Raw genomic sequence first — 15,017 nt, 5'->3', positions numbered from 1 at the left:
ATATTCAGACATGTATTAACTGGTGCATGGATTAGCTGGGGTGATGAGCGCTCTGACTGTGCTATTCTCATTTTGTAAGCCACTAACATTTGATGCCAGCATCATTATCATCCAACATCAGCCTACAGTTAGCCCGCAAATGTTCACTCACTTACTACAAACCTTTCGGGTTGTTTTACAGGCACCAGTTGCCTGCTGTTCTTTGTTTAATCCCTCCTACGTGTAGGAGTAACATCCCGGCTCAGAGCAGCGAAGGAGAAGCTAACCCTCTCTGAAGGCTGAGCTGAACTCCCACACCTTTGGTGATCCACACACTAACACACGGCACAAAAACACTTTCTCTTACATTCAATGCACTGTGACTGCAGACTGCTCTCAGCGATGTTGTATCCTATACCTGGCTTATGGGGCCTAGCTCAGCTGCTACTACAGGCTTGTTTCTTGAGGAACAGCCACATTTAATTACTCCTTAGCTGTTTTTCCATCTGCCTCTGGATTTTTTAGGGGAGCTCTGCTGCAGGAATGTGCCTGTCTGCAGAAGCACTCGGGACTGATTCATAATGCTGCCTATCTCAGAAGTAATCAGAATTTGCCAGGTTGGGCAAAGGAAACTATGTATACCAGGAGTGGGTCTCCAGCCCTACTCTAGAGCCAAATTAAAAGACAAACATATCTTAAATGCTTTAATCAAAACTGTAATTATGAGAGAAACAATATAGACTCAGAACAAGTCCACGTTGTCTTTAGCAGGCACAGGCAAGCAAACTCTGTCCCCATTCTGAACCAGAGGGATCACAGCCAAAAAACTCTTCCAAACCGCAGTAATGCACAGAGCTTGAGCTAACACACCTTGTCTCTCGCTAGCCAGAGCACAGGACTGCACTGGCGACAGCTCACAGCTTCCAGTTCAGGGCTGAGTCATGTCTGGTTTTGTTGGATTTGGGTTTTTGGGGTTTTTTTTGTCTTTTAAAATGGTAGATTCAGCCCTGCTCCTGGACACTCCGTTTCTGTTAATTTCTGCGGTTTTATAAACGCTATCCAACTCCAAACAGCCTTCCTGTCACAGCCAATGTGTGAGTCTAGCCAGCTCAGCAGGGGCTGCGCAGCTTTGAGAAAGGAGCAGCAAAACTCCCGAGGCATCAAGCACAGCCCAGCAGAGGCTTGCTCCAGACGGGAAGGAAGGGGGCTGGGCGGGAGGGAGCAGTGGCGGCTCTCCAGCGCCCATGGCACGCAGGTCACACCAGCCGGTACCAGGCGCCGCCGGAGGAAGAGGCAGGCAGGGCTCCCGGCAGAGCAGGCGGGCTGTGGGACGGGGAGAGCCGGTGCTGGCTGCCGGCACAGCTCCGCAGCCGCGGATGCTCCGCTCGGGGACGCGGCACGGCTGGAGCACACGCAGCTCTCGCGGACTGAAGCCAAGCCCGTCCTTCCAGCGAGCACGAGGCATCCGCTGCCCAGGCAAGGGAACGGAGCTCAGGGCAGCAGCTCCGCCCGAGCCGGCCCTCCTGCTCTGAGGCTGGGGCTGCAGCTCAAATCACTCCCTCCATGTGCTAAGGATGGATCTACACCTCGGACCTGCTTGGAAAGGTCGAGGCAATGCCTGCTCTTGTTACACCAGCCCTGGTACCTCCTGTTTCAGACAAAGAGAGCATCCTATTCAGATTTTATACAGACTGACAGTGCTTTTAAATCCCTTCAGAACTTCCACTCGCTCTGGAGATCTTGCTGTGTGTCAGCGGTGCCCCAGCTTGCCAAGAGACCGGCTGAGCTGATTTTGCACCATTTTCCCCGTCACCCATGTTATTAATTTCCTCAGCAGGCAGGCTGCTCTGCAGTGTCTTACTAGGTGCAATGCCTCCCGGTTATCTAGAACCTTTGGGTATATGTTCTGAATTACCTTTTGATTTAAAGCTCTCCTGATGATCCTGGCCAGTGATTCCCTCACTTTTTTCCTCTTCTTTGTATGCAGTTACTTTCTTCATTTCCATTTTTCATCAGGTTGTTTTGCAGACTTCTTTTTCCAGCTCTCTAGTAAATATTTCAGCCTGCATTGTTTTGCAAAGATCTGTCCAGATTTTTTCATTTTGACTTTGCAAGTTTTGTTTCTCACACATGTGAGATGTGAGAGTTGCTTTCTGCTGAGAATAATCAAATGAGTATACATCGCTAGTTTCTCAGATTTTTAACGAAGATGGAGAATCTTTCACGATTTTTCTTTCACTGGTTTAGTAAAAAACATAGATGATGTAGTTCTTAAGCCATAAGACATCCTCCAGTTTCACTGGAGAGGTTATTGGGGGGGTTGAGAAATGTCACGATCTTCTCACTGTAGCTACACAGAAAAAAAAAAATAATAAGGAGAGCGGACTTAAGTACCTTACTCTATATAGATGATGCTATCACTAGAAAGAGCAATGCAAATGAACTCTCCGAGCTGTGATCCTTCAGGGAACAGCCCCCACACTGCCTCGAAAGGGGCCTCCACGAAGGCTCAAAGGTTCTTGCAGGATTTGTTGTGGGAATACCTATTTGAATTCCTGCTGAGCTGGGGCTGCCGAGGGGCGTGGGAGGAGGGTCAGGCCGTGCTGCCGCCAGCTGCGGGAGGCAGTGCCCTGCGGGAGCAGCCGGGCGGCAGAGCCTAGATCTGCTCCAGGAATATGCTGAGTGTCGGGAGTGATGGCTCCTGGAGTGACTAAGGCATCATCTTGATAAACCAGGCACTGCTTTAGGAAAGACTGTGCCCAACGGGAATGTACTTTTTCCAGAATTTTTCACACTCACCATCTTTTGTTTCACAAGCAATTTAGAGATTACCAGGATTACATTTTGGCTGACTGCATATTGGAGATTGTACTGTTTACTTATAAAACATTAGAAATTAATTGTCTAGGGTTAAGTTGAATTGTAACTTGCTGACAGTTTAGCATGAGTGGGTCCTGCTCAAAGCTTGGTGTGAGGGAACTTGAAATGAACTTTGTAAGCATAGACAGCTAAGCAGGGGAGTAAAGAGAGAAAGACTGGGTATCTTCAGATAAGAGTTGAGATCCTGAAGGGCCCCAGGATGGAAGATAAGAACAAATGACAGCCTGCCCTCATGGACATGGAGAAAGAATTCCATGAGGTGTTAGAAGACTCCAGACCATAAACCACCACTGGGCACCAGGTCCACAGACTGTGGGGACATAAAGGCCCAGGGATTTCTTTGTTTAGGATCCCTCTCCTGAGGCACCTCAAGCTGAAAGAAACTGACTCTGGCTCAGAACCTAAGGTCCAAGTTCTCCCTTAACACCACAAAACTTCGTAGGTGACACAATTCACAGCTGAGTACCTGGACAAAGTCTTTGCACCATGTGGATGGCAGGAAATCTAGTGTACAAATGTGTTTGGGGTTCTTGTTGGGGCTGCTGGTATGGAATACTGACCTCCGAAAGCAGTTGTGCAACTCACCATTTCTTGTGTGAGTCATAGGACAGCTGGAACCCTTGAAGCTTAAGGGAAACCAGATACTAATGTGGGAGCTGTGGGTTGTGTGTGATGAGTCAGAGTTTGACCAGACAGCACAAGCTGTAGAGCATGTCAGACTCTTCTACCAGTGCATCTGGAAGACTGGGACAGGGAGAAGAAGGAAGATGATTTGGATTATTTTGTGTAATGTGTTGAGCCTTGACTGAGGTTGCATTCTGACATCTGACAATATGGTGTGATTCTGGGCTTGTAGCTGATTGTGGTAAAGACATAGCAATATAGTTTCACTGTAATCCACTGGCAGCTGTAAATGCCTGCTACGAAGCACACAGTCATCATCTGTCCTGGTCACTGTGTTCTAGAGGCCCTGCCTGTTCTGCAGTGCTGATTCAGTTACACTCAAAGGCTATGCCTTTTATATTGTGGTAAAATAAAGAAAAGCAAGCAGACATCTTTCTTGACTGTACAGAATCCAATATAAAGATCTCAAATTTGAAGTGAGTGCAACATGAACTTGTGAAGGAGGTTTTAAATGTCCGTCATGGGACCCACCCTGGAGAATTGTGTGTTATAACGTGAAGCCAGAAGCATAAAAGTGCAGATATCAGCCAAGCTATTAATGAAAAACTCAGATCTGTATGATGCTAAGGGTGCTGGTGTGGAAATATATCCAGGTAGTGCATGCACTCGGTTGAGCAATGGTATGTACTGCTGCAAGGAGGGAATACTTATAGACAACTTCTTGGATTAATATTATGACATTTCCATGGTAACCATGGTCAATATGTGATCCATAATAATAAAGGATATGGTGTGGTCCTGGACAGATCAATGATGTAAAGGATGCTTCAGCAGCCAGACCAGGGAACACACAGCTCACCCAGTCAGGGGATGGCCAGCCTGTGTAGAGGCTCCAGGCATGAACAATTACCTGAATGCACAGCTTCATGAGAGAGCTGACATTTCTGAGCAAACCGAAGTCAATTACAAAATTGCAAATGAATTTGAGGCTACTTCTACAAAGAAGAGTCAGATGAAGAGACAAGAGATGACTGAGTGAACTGTCTTGTCCCAAAAGCAGATCTTGTTTTTCTATGGAATGTTATTTCTTCTTGCTTTACTCCATGAAGCTACAGTTCTGCTGTTTCCCAGCCTTTCCTGCAGAGCCTCAGTTGCAAGCCTCGTCGACCCTCCAGCTCCTGCTGCCTATCCCACCCTTTCTCCATTTCCTTCCCCTCCCCATCCCACCGCGCCCCAGGGGCGGGAGGCAGCAGCTGTCGCCTCTGCTGCTCTCGAAACCCGGGCGAGCCGCCCCTCCTTGCCCCGGGCTGCTCCGGAGTAGGAGGCACGTAGCAGCTCGGCCGGGAGAGCGACCGAGACGCGCCGGAGCGGCCTAAGTGTTTGCAGATGTGCAGCCGCATCGGGCTGGGGTCACAGCGGCCGGCAAGGCTTGGGGAGGGGAGTCCGCTCAGCAAGGCGGCGGCAGCTTTAGGACAGAATCAGTGAGGTTGGAAAAGATTCTGGGATCACCATCTCCAACCTGTCACCAAACAGGATCTCTTCAATTAGACCGTGGCACTAAATGCCAGGTCCAGTCTTCCTTCAGCACCTCCAGGGACAATGCTGAAGTCCTTCACCACCTCCCCGGGCAGCCCATTCCAGTGTCTAATCACCTTTTCTGTGAGGAAATTCTTCCTAATGTTCAGCTTAAACTCCCTTCAGCACAGCTTAAGGCTGTGTTCTCGCTTGCCCTGTCACTCGTTCCCTGGCAGCAGAGCCCGTTCCCCATCCGGCTGCATGCTCCTGTCAGGGAGCTGTAGAGACTGACAAGGTCCCCCCAGGCCTGCTCTTCTCCAGGCTAAACAGCCATGATCTGCCTCAGCTGTTTATCATACAAACTTCTGCTCCAGACCGTTCACCAGCTCTGTTCCCTTCTCTGGGCCCACTCCAGCCCTTCAACATTCTTCCCGAATGGAGAGGCCCAGAGCTGGGCATAGCACTCAAAGTGTGGCCTCACCAGTACCAGTACAGGGGGACGATCATTCCCCTGGTCCTGGTGGCCGTAAAATTCCCGAGAGTGGCCAGGATGTCACTGGCCTTCTTGCCCATCTGGACACTCACAGCTGACTCGTGTTCAGACAGCGGCTCCCTGCGAGGCGAGACATCACCCGCGCCCCCAGCACTCGGGCTCCTGGCTCTGACTGCGAGATTCGGGGCCGGGCGGCCGAGCCCGAACAGGAAATGCCACAGGCCTTGCTAATGGAGCGCTGAGGCCGCTTGTCACCCCCGTGGGGCGCAGCTCCGGGGCTCCCCAGCCCTGAGGAGAGTGGCGCCTGACGGCGGGGAGCGCCCGGGCCGGGCCGGCCAACACTCCCTCTCCCCTCCCCCACCAAGGCTCCCCGCGGGCTGCAGCGCGGCCAGGTCTGAACCTGTTCCCGCCGGAGCCAATGGCCGGGAGCCCAGACGCGCCGCGGGGCCTTGGCTGCAATTTGAAATCGGGGCGGCTCCGCCTCGCCCCCGCCTCCCTCAGCCTCTCATGGCCGAGGGGAAGGGTCCGGCTGCCATGGCAACTCCACCGCCTTCGGGGGCGGAGCCCAGGGGTGGGACAGGCGGGTGTTACAGCCAATCGCAGCGTCGAGTAGCGCCTGCCGGGCCTGGCAGCAGCCAATAGCAGCCGCCGTCTCTCCCTGGTGGGCGCGGTCTCCGGGGAAGGCCCGCCCCCGGCGGACGCGGGTTCCTTTGTGGGGTTTGACAATAAGATGGCGGGCGGGGGGAGGCGGGGCCGTTTGGCCCCGCCCGTCCCTCAGGCGCTGGAGCGGGCGGTGAGGCGGGAGCGGAGTGGGGCATCCTGCGCGGGAGGGCACCGGCGACAGCAGCGGCAAGGCGGTGAGTACGGTGGGCTGGGTCGGGCTGGGCTGGGTCGGATCCGTGGGAAGCCGGTGCCGGCGGAACCCTTGGAGGGGACGGAGTCGATTCAAAATGGCGGCGGGAGCGCGGGGCGATGAGTAACCGCCGAGAGGGCCGGGGCGGGCGGGACAGGAGGCCCGTTCTGCACTTCTCCTCCGCTCGGTGCTTTCCGCAGCCGTGCTCCCTCATCGTCTGTGCCTACCCCCGGCACTCCGCTGCCCTCCCACCATCGAGGAGCTCCCCCTCGCTCTCCGCCCCTGTCCCGCCTCTCTCCCTGATTCTGGGGGCTCCCCACCGCTCAGCGCTCCAGGCCCCCGCCTGCGTTTCCACGAGCTCCTGTTCCAGCTGCTCGGACTGCCCTTCCCCGGGTGCTAGAACCCCTTCCCAAATCTCTCGAGTGCCGGGGAGGTTCCTGACAGCCTCTACGCCCCGGGGGTGGGCAGACCCCAGTGCTTTACAGGGGCCTTTGTTCCAGATCGAATAGCGATGTTTCTGGCCTTACCAGCCCTCTGCTGTGTCTGCATCCCACCTTATACCTCGACACCATATGGGGCACATGTCCATGTCTAAAGAGGAGGAGTAGCTCTCTTTCCGTCTTTTTCTCCACTATTACGCAGAGCTTTGGTTTCTTCCCACGGTTCTTAGAAAAGCCAGTGTTGGAGTGGAGAGGATTAGAGTAGTAGAGGGGAGGTACGGCCCGTTTTTGCCTTCCCGTGCTCACCATCATCACCGTACTTAAGGCTGTACACAAAGCAGCACTGTGCTTCACTGAACCTCCAGCACTGGCCTAGGTAGGTCTTGTCTGGTTTCTCATAAGCATTGCTGAAATTCCCTATCTTCTCTGTTACTCCAACTTATGGGAAGCAGCTTTTTCCCTTAAGTACCTAACTACATCTTTGGCAGCATATCACTGTGTGAGTTTGAATTGAATGTGAACCTGGAGTTCTGAAGTTGATGCTCTAATAAGAATTGTATCAAATTTCAAGCAACTTGTTTGTAAAGCAGACTGCGAATTTGTTGATGCTAAAAGCAAAACTTGTAATGAATTACATAATACTGTGCTACTATTAAAAAATAACAACAAAACCAAAAAATCCCCCACAAAACTCCTTTTCCCTAGTGCACTATGCTGCAGCTAGCTGTTGTCTCCTTGACAACATTTTTTTTGCGAAGCTGTTTCAAACACCAGTTTGGTTGAACGCACAAAGTTTGGGCTCATGACACTGGGGTAGCAGAGGAAGAAAGGAGATGATGTGGTTCATCCAGATGCTGCTTCTTGGACACAGAAAGGTGCTGCTTGAAATTATCAGGGGATTTTGAACACCTTGACTCTGAAGCTGCAGTGCTCTGATGTACCAAAAGGTTTCACACAATGGCTAATTCCTTTTGAGTATGTTAATACATAAATTAATAGGAAAAGGTACTTAGATTTTAATTAAGTTTCAAATTTAGCATTCTCTTGAGATGAGTACTTATTGGAGATAATGCAGAGAAGTCTGCAGGAGGTCATTTGTGTGCAAGGTTTAATTGCATCTGATAATAGCTATGAAGTTAATATGCTTTTACTGAGAACTTGGTTGCTGCGGTACACATCTATACCAGTTTATAGAACTCAAAGAAATAACTGCTGTGATGGACATACTCTTCAAATTCATACTACTTCAAATTCATACTACCAGAGGTCCACGTGGTTTGGTTATTGCCCTAGGGAAGAACCTGGAATCACATGCAGGTGGTTTTACACAGTATTACATTGCATGGGAAAACCTTCATTGTGTAGTATGTAAATAGATTACAGACTGGACTGGTTTGCCATCATCCTCTGTCATTTAGTTTGTGGATGTGGTAATGGCTCTTTTACCAACAGCAATGGTCCCCTCCTGTATTGTTCACTGTTTTGGGAGGCAAACGGTCACAGCCTCTCCCTCTAAAATATTCAGATATACCAAATAGTCTCAGAAAAAACTTCAGTTTGTTTTTTCCATGACTGTATCATCTTTACCTGTAGTTATTGGCAGGGGGTGGGGGTGTGTTTGGTGTGTTTTGCATGGTTGGGTTTTTTCAAATTAGGTTTATGCCCTTGTCACCTATCCTCCAATAAAGTAGAACTTTTGCAATTCAAATAGTTACCAGACACAGGCTCTCAAAGAGATCACTTTTCATTTATAGAATGTTTTGAGAGTACCTGGGGAGCAGAAACTTTTGAACTTTAATAGTGTCATAAAGCATTTGGCAGAAATAAGAAATGGTTCATTGACTTGATATGATGTCTGACTGAAGTTGTAGCTCAGATGCCTTAAGACACTTTCCAAAGATGCTATGAGCTCAGTCCATAAAAAAAAAATGAGACTGTGAGTTGGTTGAAATATAGCTTCCATGACATAACATCATTAAGTTTGAATATCTGGGACCAAGTCAAAAGATTTTGGCTTGAGAATGTTAAAGGTGGGGGTTTTTTTCCCATTGTGATATTTTAACGAGTATGCAGCTTCTTGAGGAAAAACATGTTTTCTGCACTCCCACCCCCAAGTCCTTTGTCAGCCCTCTTCTTCCCCCCCCATATTTGAGAGCAAGCAATCTTGAAAAATTGTTCATTACTACACAAAACAGAAAAGAAGAACAGATGTGCATGTGCACCCTCTTTATTTGTTTCTTTTCTAGGTATGCACTTCAGTTGGAGACACAGAACTGTATTTTACTGCACAGACATGTCTAGAAAAGTGTTGTTGAATTGTTTCCATAGTTTATTATGAAATTTTTTGTAGCCTGTTAGAACAGCATTCTTTTTAGTTTCAGTAGTTAAGGGAATTGTTGCATGTGATGGGAAGTTGTATTTGAGATATCAAATCTTATTATGCTTTAAATGGGTTTTTTTAAAATTCAGCCTTTATAGTTGAAGCATTTTAATTATTGCCATTACTTTCATTATAGTCATCTTGCAAAGTAAATCTTAGTCATAAAGTTTCTATGCTGGTAAAGGGAAATTCTCTCATGTTTGGCCATGTTACAGTTTTGTGTTTGTGCCACCTCACTTTCTCTAGATTCTACAGAGATAGACGTGGGTTTGTACAACAAAGGTGAAAACGATAGTTTTGTAATAAAAGGAAGACTTGCTTTCATTACCTTTTGTTTATGCAGACTTAATCTTTAATGCTCATACGAAAAATTTTTGTTTGCTCTTTAAATGGCAGTGGTGTAGGCATAAGGGAGAGACTGGTCCAAAGGTCAGGGCTATAGCCTAGGACTTGGAATTAAACTGGAATTTTCCTCCTGCTGCAGATTTTTGGAGTATTGTTTGCCAAATCACATTTGTGCTCTAACTGTGCATTGGGTTTAATCCTACTGTTCATGTTTGTGGGAACAATGCTCACATCATACAGGATAGAGATACCAAAGCAAAACTATTCTGTTCTGCATCTCCGGTCCCTGCCTGACATCTTGTTTCCCTGTGTTTAGCAGGTGGTGCTGTCACTTTTACTGTATGGACTCTTGCTCAGTAGCATGGGAGAAGAGGAAGGACTGCATCAAGCACAATTCCTGGTATGTCACTTTTTGATTCTTAAATGAAACCGTAACCTGGTACTACATGCAGTCAGGAGAACAGGATGACAAAGAACTGGCTTTATGATGTAAGATACCAATTGAAAGCAAGTTTTAGGAAAAAATCCAGTGAATGCTGTGAAAGGTTTACCTTTAAAAATCGATAAATGTTTTTCTTCTGCTTCTTGATGCCCAAGTGTGCATGATGTATTGAGGTTTTCTCATGTGTTCTGTTCTGTTGGTGTGCCTTAGATGGCATATAAATGCCAAATTGCAGATGCATGAAAACCAGGTTAACATTCAATTGAAGTTTTAATTACTCTTCACAAGAATGTGAGTTGAAATAGAAGAAGCTTCAAACTCTGTACAGTGTTTAATGTTTGACAATTCAATCACACATGATTTGTACACAGTCCCAAAAGATGTTTCTAGAGGTTGTTTCACATGGGAGGGGAGAGTACGTTCAGAAATTACTGTACAAAAAAGTTTAGGAAAAATTAAATAGGGTATCCTTTGATAGGAAGTTTGCAGGAGTTGTATTTAATAGGAGTAATGCAAATATGTTAGGTTTCAGGATAAGATTTTAGAAGAAATGCCCAAGGTATTTAATACATTGCTGATCCATGGATAGCTTTTAAGAAGTTATGAAAAATGACTACAAGACTAAGTTCATTCTATATTGTAGTCTCTGTACATTGTGATTTCTAAAGAGTTTGTGCCATCCGTGGAAAGAAATCTTTTAAGAGTTGACAAATCCCAACAAAGGTTATTTAATGGATATATGTCAGCAACATAACCAGTGTTGTACAGAGTCAGACCAAGTGTTTATCTAACTACTGTGCTATCCCCAGGTTTCCACAGTAGATAAGCATATAATGTATTTTGAAAGGAGAAGTGTTGTTGTCCTTTGGTGGATTTTTAGTGTTTCTGAAAAAGCTGAAAGAGAATTCCTTGAAAATATGAGGAATGTACTGTAGCAACCAGGAAAGCAAGGCAGAATTTAGGGTTTTTCAAGGGAAGTGGGAAATTGTATAGAAAGACACTACAATAGTGTTTTTGGTTTTAACAGCTTTTAGTTGAAAAACTGTTTTGTTTGGGTCACTACTTGAAGAAAAGTCCCCAAATAGTGGGCAAACAGAAATTCTAAGGACAAAAGACTTAAGAGGAAAATAAGGAAGAAGCATAAATGTGAAGATCAGGTACCAGTTTCATCTGCAGCCCAATTTTTTTAAGACTAAAAGAAGAGATACATACTGCATTAAAAAAAAGTTACTTTGTATTCCAAGGGACCAGCTGCAATATTTGCATGGGGCACTGTTGTCAAAATCAGTGCAATTCAGAAAAAGAGCTGAGGCAGGTACTTGGGAGTCACCCCTTGGGGAGTTCAGCAAGTGATTTTAGGTGTGGATACTGAAAAGCCTGCATGCACCCTGTGCATTTTTAGCTGGTGAACCTAAGCTATGAATACAGGATTTTTGCTATCTTACAGTCGACTGGGAAAGGTGTACAGAGGCCCATACAGAGGATGACTGGCACTATCCTTACTGGACTCGCCCAGTTCTTACTGGAATTACGCAGTTCACTTCCTCACCCAAGGAAAGGAACCGGAAGGACTGCTTTGGGCACCTCTGCTGAATGTCTCAAGTTACATGGAACAAATCTAGATATTACTCTCTTTGTTGCCAAAATAAGCTAATCTTTTCACATACGCTGCCACGTTTGTTTGTTTTTTTTCATGTTACTCTGTTAGGTATATTAATGTTCTGGAGGGATCAAATCTTTTAAAGATAGTGTGCCAGGTTGTATTTTTATTTCCAAAATTAGAGGTTAAGCATGCCAGTAGAAACTCGGGAGGAGCGAGGAGAAACTGCCTCTGCAGTAGGTGAAATACAGCCAGTGAGATGTTTGCTTCTGTGCAAGGCAGTGGCTCCTGACTTCCATCAGGTGTGGAGCTTAATGGGAGCCAGGAGCTGGGAGCCCCTGCCTCTCTCCGATGCCATGCCTTGTGGACCTGCTCACCCCTGGTTCCCGAATGTCGCCTTTGGGACCCGGTCCACATGTTCCTGACCCCTGTTGTACCACACTGGCCATTCTAGAACATGGTATGACAATTCTGATGTTTCTATCTTTAAAGAATTTGCTTTTTAATAAAAGATTAATGTTCACTGTTTTGGTTTTTTTTTTAGTACCTTTTTTTTTCTCCTCCCTCTTGAGCTGTTTATGTTGCACATGATTTTTTGTTTATTTGTTTGATTTTTTTTTAACAGGACACAATGTTTGTGCGAGGATTAAAGAGGAAATGTTTTGATGGTGAAGAAGATATTGAAGGGACTCTGGCTGGTATTAAGGCTATTCCTTCCTATAACCTCCAGCGGCAGTCACTTTTAGATATGTCCTTGGTTAAACTTCAGCTGTGTCACATGCTGGTGGAACCCAACCTTTGTCGTTCAGTGCTTATAGCCAACACGGTACGGCAGATCCAAGAGGAAATGACTCAAGACGGGACTTGGCAGATGATAAACACACAGAGTACAGGGCAGGCATCCCTGGATCGTCTTGTTTCAACAGATATCCTCTGTCGTTCATCTAGGGATCAAGCTGAGGGAAAGCATGTTCCAGCCTATGGTACTTTCAGTAAAGACTTTGAGAGTGACCAGGCACAGGATAGTTCAGAAACTATGTCAACAGCCCCTTCAGTACAAGCACCGAGAAACCTGCAGAGCAACATGTGGGAAATGGAGAATCCACAAGAAAATAAAGGAAACTTTCAAAAATCTTTAGATCAAATATTTGAGACACTGGAGAATAAAAGTCCTAATTCTGTTGAAGATCTGTTTTCAGAAGTTGACAATTCCTATTATGATCTTGATACTATGTTAACTGGCATGATGAGCAACACAAAAATGGGACACTGTGATAGTCTTGATACATTTTCTTCTCCAACAAATACAGCTTCTAACTCTAATTGCAAATCTGATCTTAATGACCTTGATCATATTGTGGAAATCCTTGTTGAGTCCTGAACCTCCTTGTGTAGGAGGTAAACATCTGTTAATGGGAAGAAAAGACTTGAGAAAACAATTTCCACCATTTGTTCTATCAAATCTGCACATCTATTTTACAAATATCTATATATTATATAGATACATGTATTAAGAAGCACTTCATATTGCAAAATAGTGTTAACTCTTAAAGTTAACCTGCAACTTGTAGTGTAATAATCTGATTTATCAACCACTGAACTGTAAGTAAATACGGTAAATGTTTCTACATTGGGGGTCCAAGGCTCTTGCAATTGGGTTCCTTTTACCAGTTTGTTTTAGCCTTTGATGGAGGATATCCTCAGGGAGAGGGATTCTCTGTCTTCTCCCATAAAAATGGTAATGAACAAAGAGAGAAGTTGGATAACTGGTTTCCTATTTTCCTCCAGTTTCCACTTTGTTCCACCACAAAACTCCTACCATAACTGCTGCTTCTATTTTAAGTCGCTACATGGCTCTTAAAGAGCAGTATGCAATAGTTCTCCTTATCCTTGCTAGCTTCTTCTGGGTTTTGCTACAATTTTTACTTCAAAAATAGTTTTAAAGTGTTTATTGGTGTTTAGATTTTTCCAGGTATTTTCCTAAAATATATTTTTTACTACAGATGTTATGTCAGCTGCTAACTTAGTAACTTTTGATCATATCTGCAGTTGATGTATTTTTTGCAAGATTTTCAAAAAGGGATGATTTTTTTACCATGAGCTACCCAATGTAGTTCAGTAAAGTGTATGTAAATGTAAATATACAATTTTATACTTTGCATTAAAATGTAAGAGCTGTTTCCATGATTCTGTTTAATAGAGTAGTACTTTACTAAATTGAGAATTGTACATTTATGCTTTTCATACCCCACATACTTGAGTATCATTATAGGAAGAGCTTTGATCTAGCTAGACACAATTACATTTAATTCATTTCAGACCATGCTTTTTGTTAACTACAAACCTAAATGATGTAGGTTTTTATTTATGTGTATTTATATGTAAATGTCATCAAGTGAATTGTTTATCATTGAAGTCTACCATCAAATATTTGTTTATATGGGATAACTACCTTGCACTAAGTACTACAAAAAGTGTTATTAGCGGCCTTTAAGTCTCACTGGTTGGTATGTCATGATGTCTTGTCATAATTAATATGCTCCACTTTTACCAAGGGTTTCCTCTTGGCTTTTTTTAATAACAAAAAAATGTAATACAACATGGGATGGTGGTCTTTTTCTTCCAGTACATTTGGTTTAGAGTGTATATAACTAAGCTTCTTCCTAGGAGACTTTTTCTGGGGGAAGAAATAATTTCAGTATAGCCTATGATTTTATAAAATAACAAATGTTTACCATCACAAGCTGCTACTGGGGAAAAGCCCCAGGCTAGCAGGGAGTAGGGAAGGGGGGAAATATGAATTGGTTTCTGTAGTGTGTTGGCCATGGCTGTGCCAGGGGAAGACATCTGTCAGTAACGTGGTTGTTTTCTGTAGATCTGAGCCAAGAAAGCTGAACAAGAAAAGAGAACCTTGCTCTGTGTGACAGGCTCTGCCTTCCCATGAGTGACCTTACCTACAATGCAGAGTCTCACACCTGGAAAGGGGATTGGAGGTGGGGGTGCCAGAGGGGTGTTAAGAGCATTTGAGTATCACTTCAAGAATAGGGAGACCACTGAGCTTATGTGCTTTAGAACCATCTGCTTTGAGGAAAGATCGTATCATGTAGCTAAATTGTGCAAACTCAACAGTTGAATGTGTATTGGCTCCATCTTCTGAAACCATGCACTTGGTGTGAGTCTTCAGTGAACTGGAAGATGTTCCCTTGTATTAAATTCGGCATAAGATAACTTGTAGATGCTGTAGTTAAACTTTGCTTTCTTACTTAAACCTTGATTAATGACTTCTTGTTGAGGGATGAAATAGCATATAGGCACTTGCAAGTTCAGTCCATAGGATATAGCTGAACCAAAGAGAAGCCCATGCTACGTGTCTGAATTGAGAGATCACTCATAGGTATTGCAGTAATAAATACTGATTCAGGAGGATCCAAATATAGATAAAAACTGTCGTATCTCACAGTGAAAG

At 45.2% G+C, this 15,017-nt stretch overlaps 1 protein-coding gene and 1 pseudogene across 2 annotated transcripts; both read left to right on the top strand.

Moving 5' to 3' along the window:
• The first annotated feature begins 1,069 nt into the window (after positions 1-1,069).
• LOC134045585 (SHC SH2 domain-binding protein 1-like) lies at positions 1,070-4,522 on the top strand (annotated as a pseudogene).
• Positions 4,523-6,308: 1,786 nt separating this feature from the next.
• CDCA4 (cell division cycle associated 4) lies at positions 6,309-14,034 on the top strand. 2 transcript variants are annotated; one of them, XM_062494796.1, is made up of 3 exons: positions 6,309-6,348; positions 9,826-9,909; positions 12,177-14,034. In XM_062494796.1, the coding sequence occupies exons 2-3, from the start codon at positions 9,871-9,873 to the stop codon at positions 12,930-12,932; spliced, it is 795 nt and encodes a 264-aa protein (XP_062350780.1). In that variant the 5' UTR covers positions 6,309-6,348; positions 9,826-9,870; the 3' UTR covers positions 12,933-14,034. The 2 variants fall into 2 exon arrangements, with proteins under 2 accessions (XP_062350780.1, XP_062350779.1); XM_062494795.1 differs by lacking the exons at positions 6,309-6,348; positions 9,826-9,909 and adding an exon at positions 11,392-12,011.
• Positions 14,035-15,017: the final 983 nt, after the last annotated feature.

This window comes from Cinclus cinclus, chromosome 6 (assembly GCF_963662255.1).
Source record: "Cinclus cinclus chromosome 6, bCinCin1.1, whole genome shotgun sequence".
NCBI lineage: Eukaryota > Metazoa > Chordata > Aves > Passeriformes > Cinclidae > Cinclus > Cinclus cinclus.
This window is presented reverse-complemented; position numbering and strand designations above follow the sequence as displayed.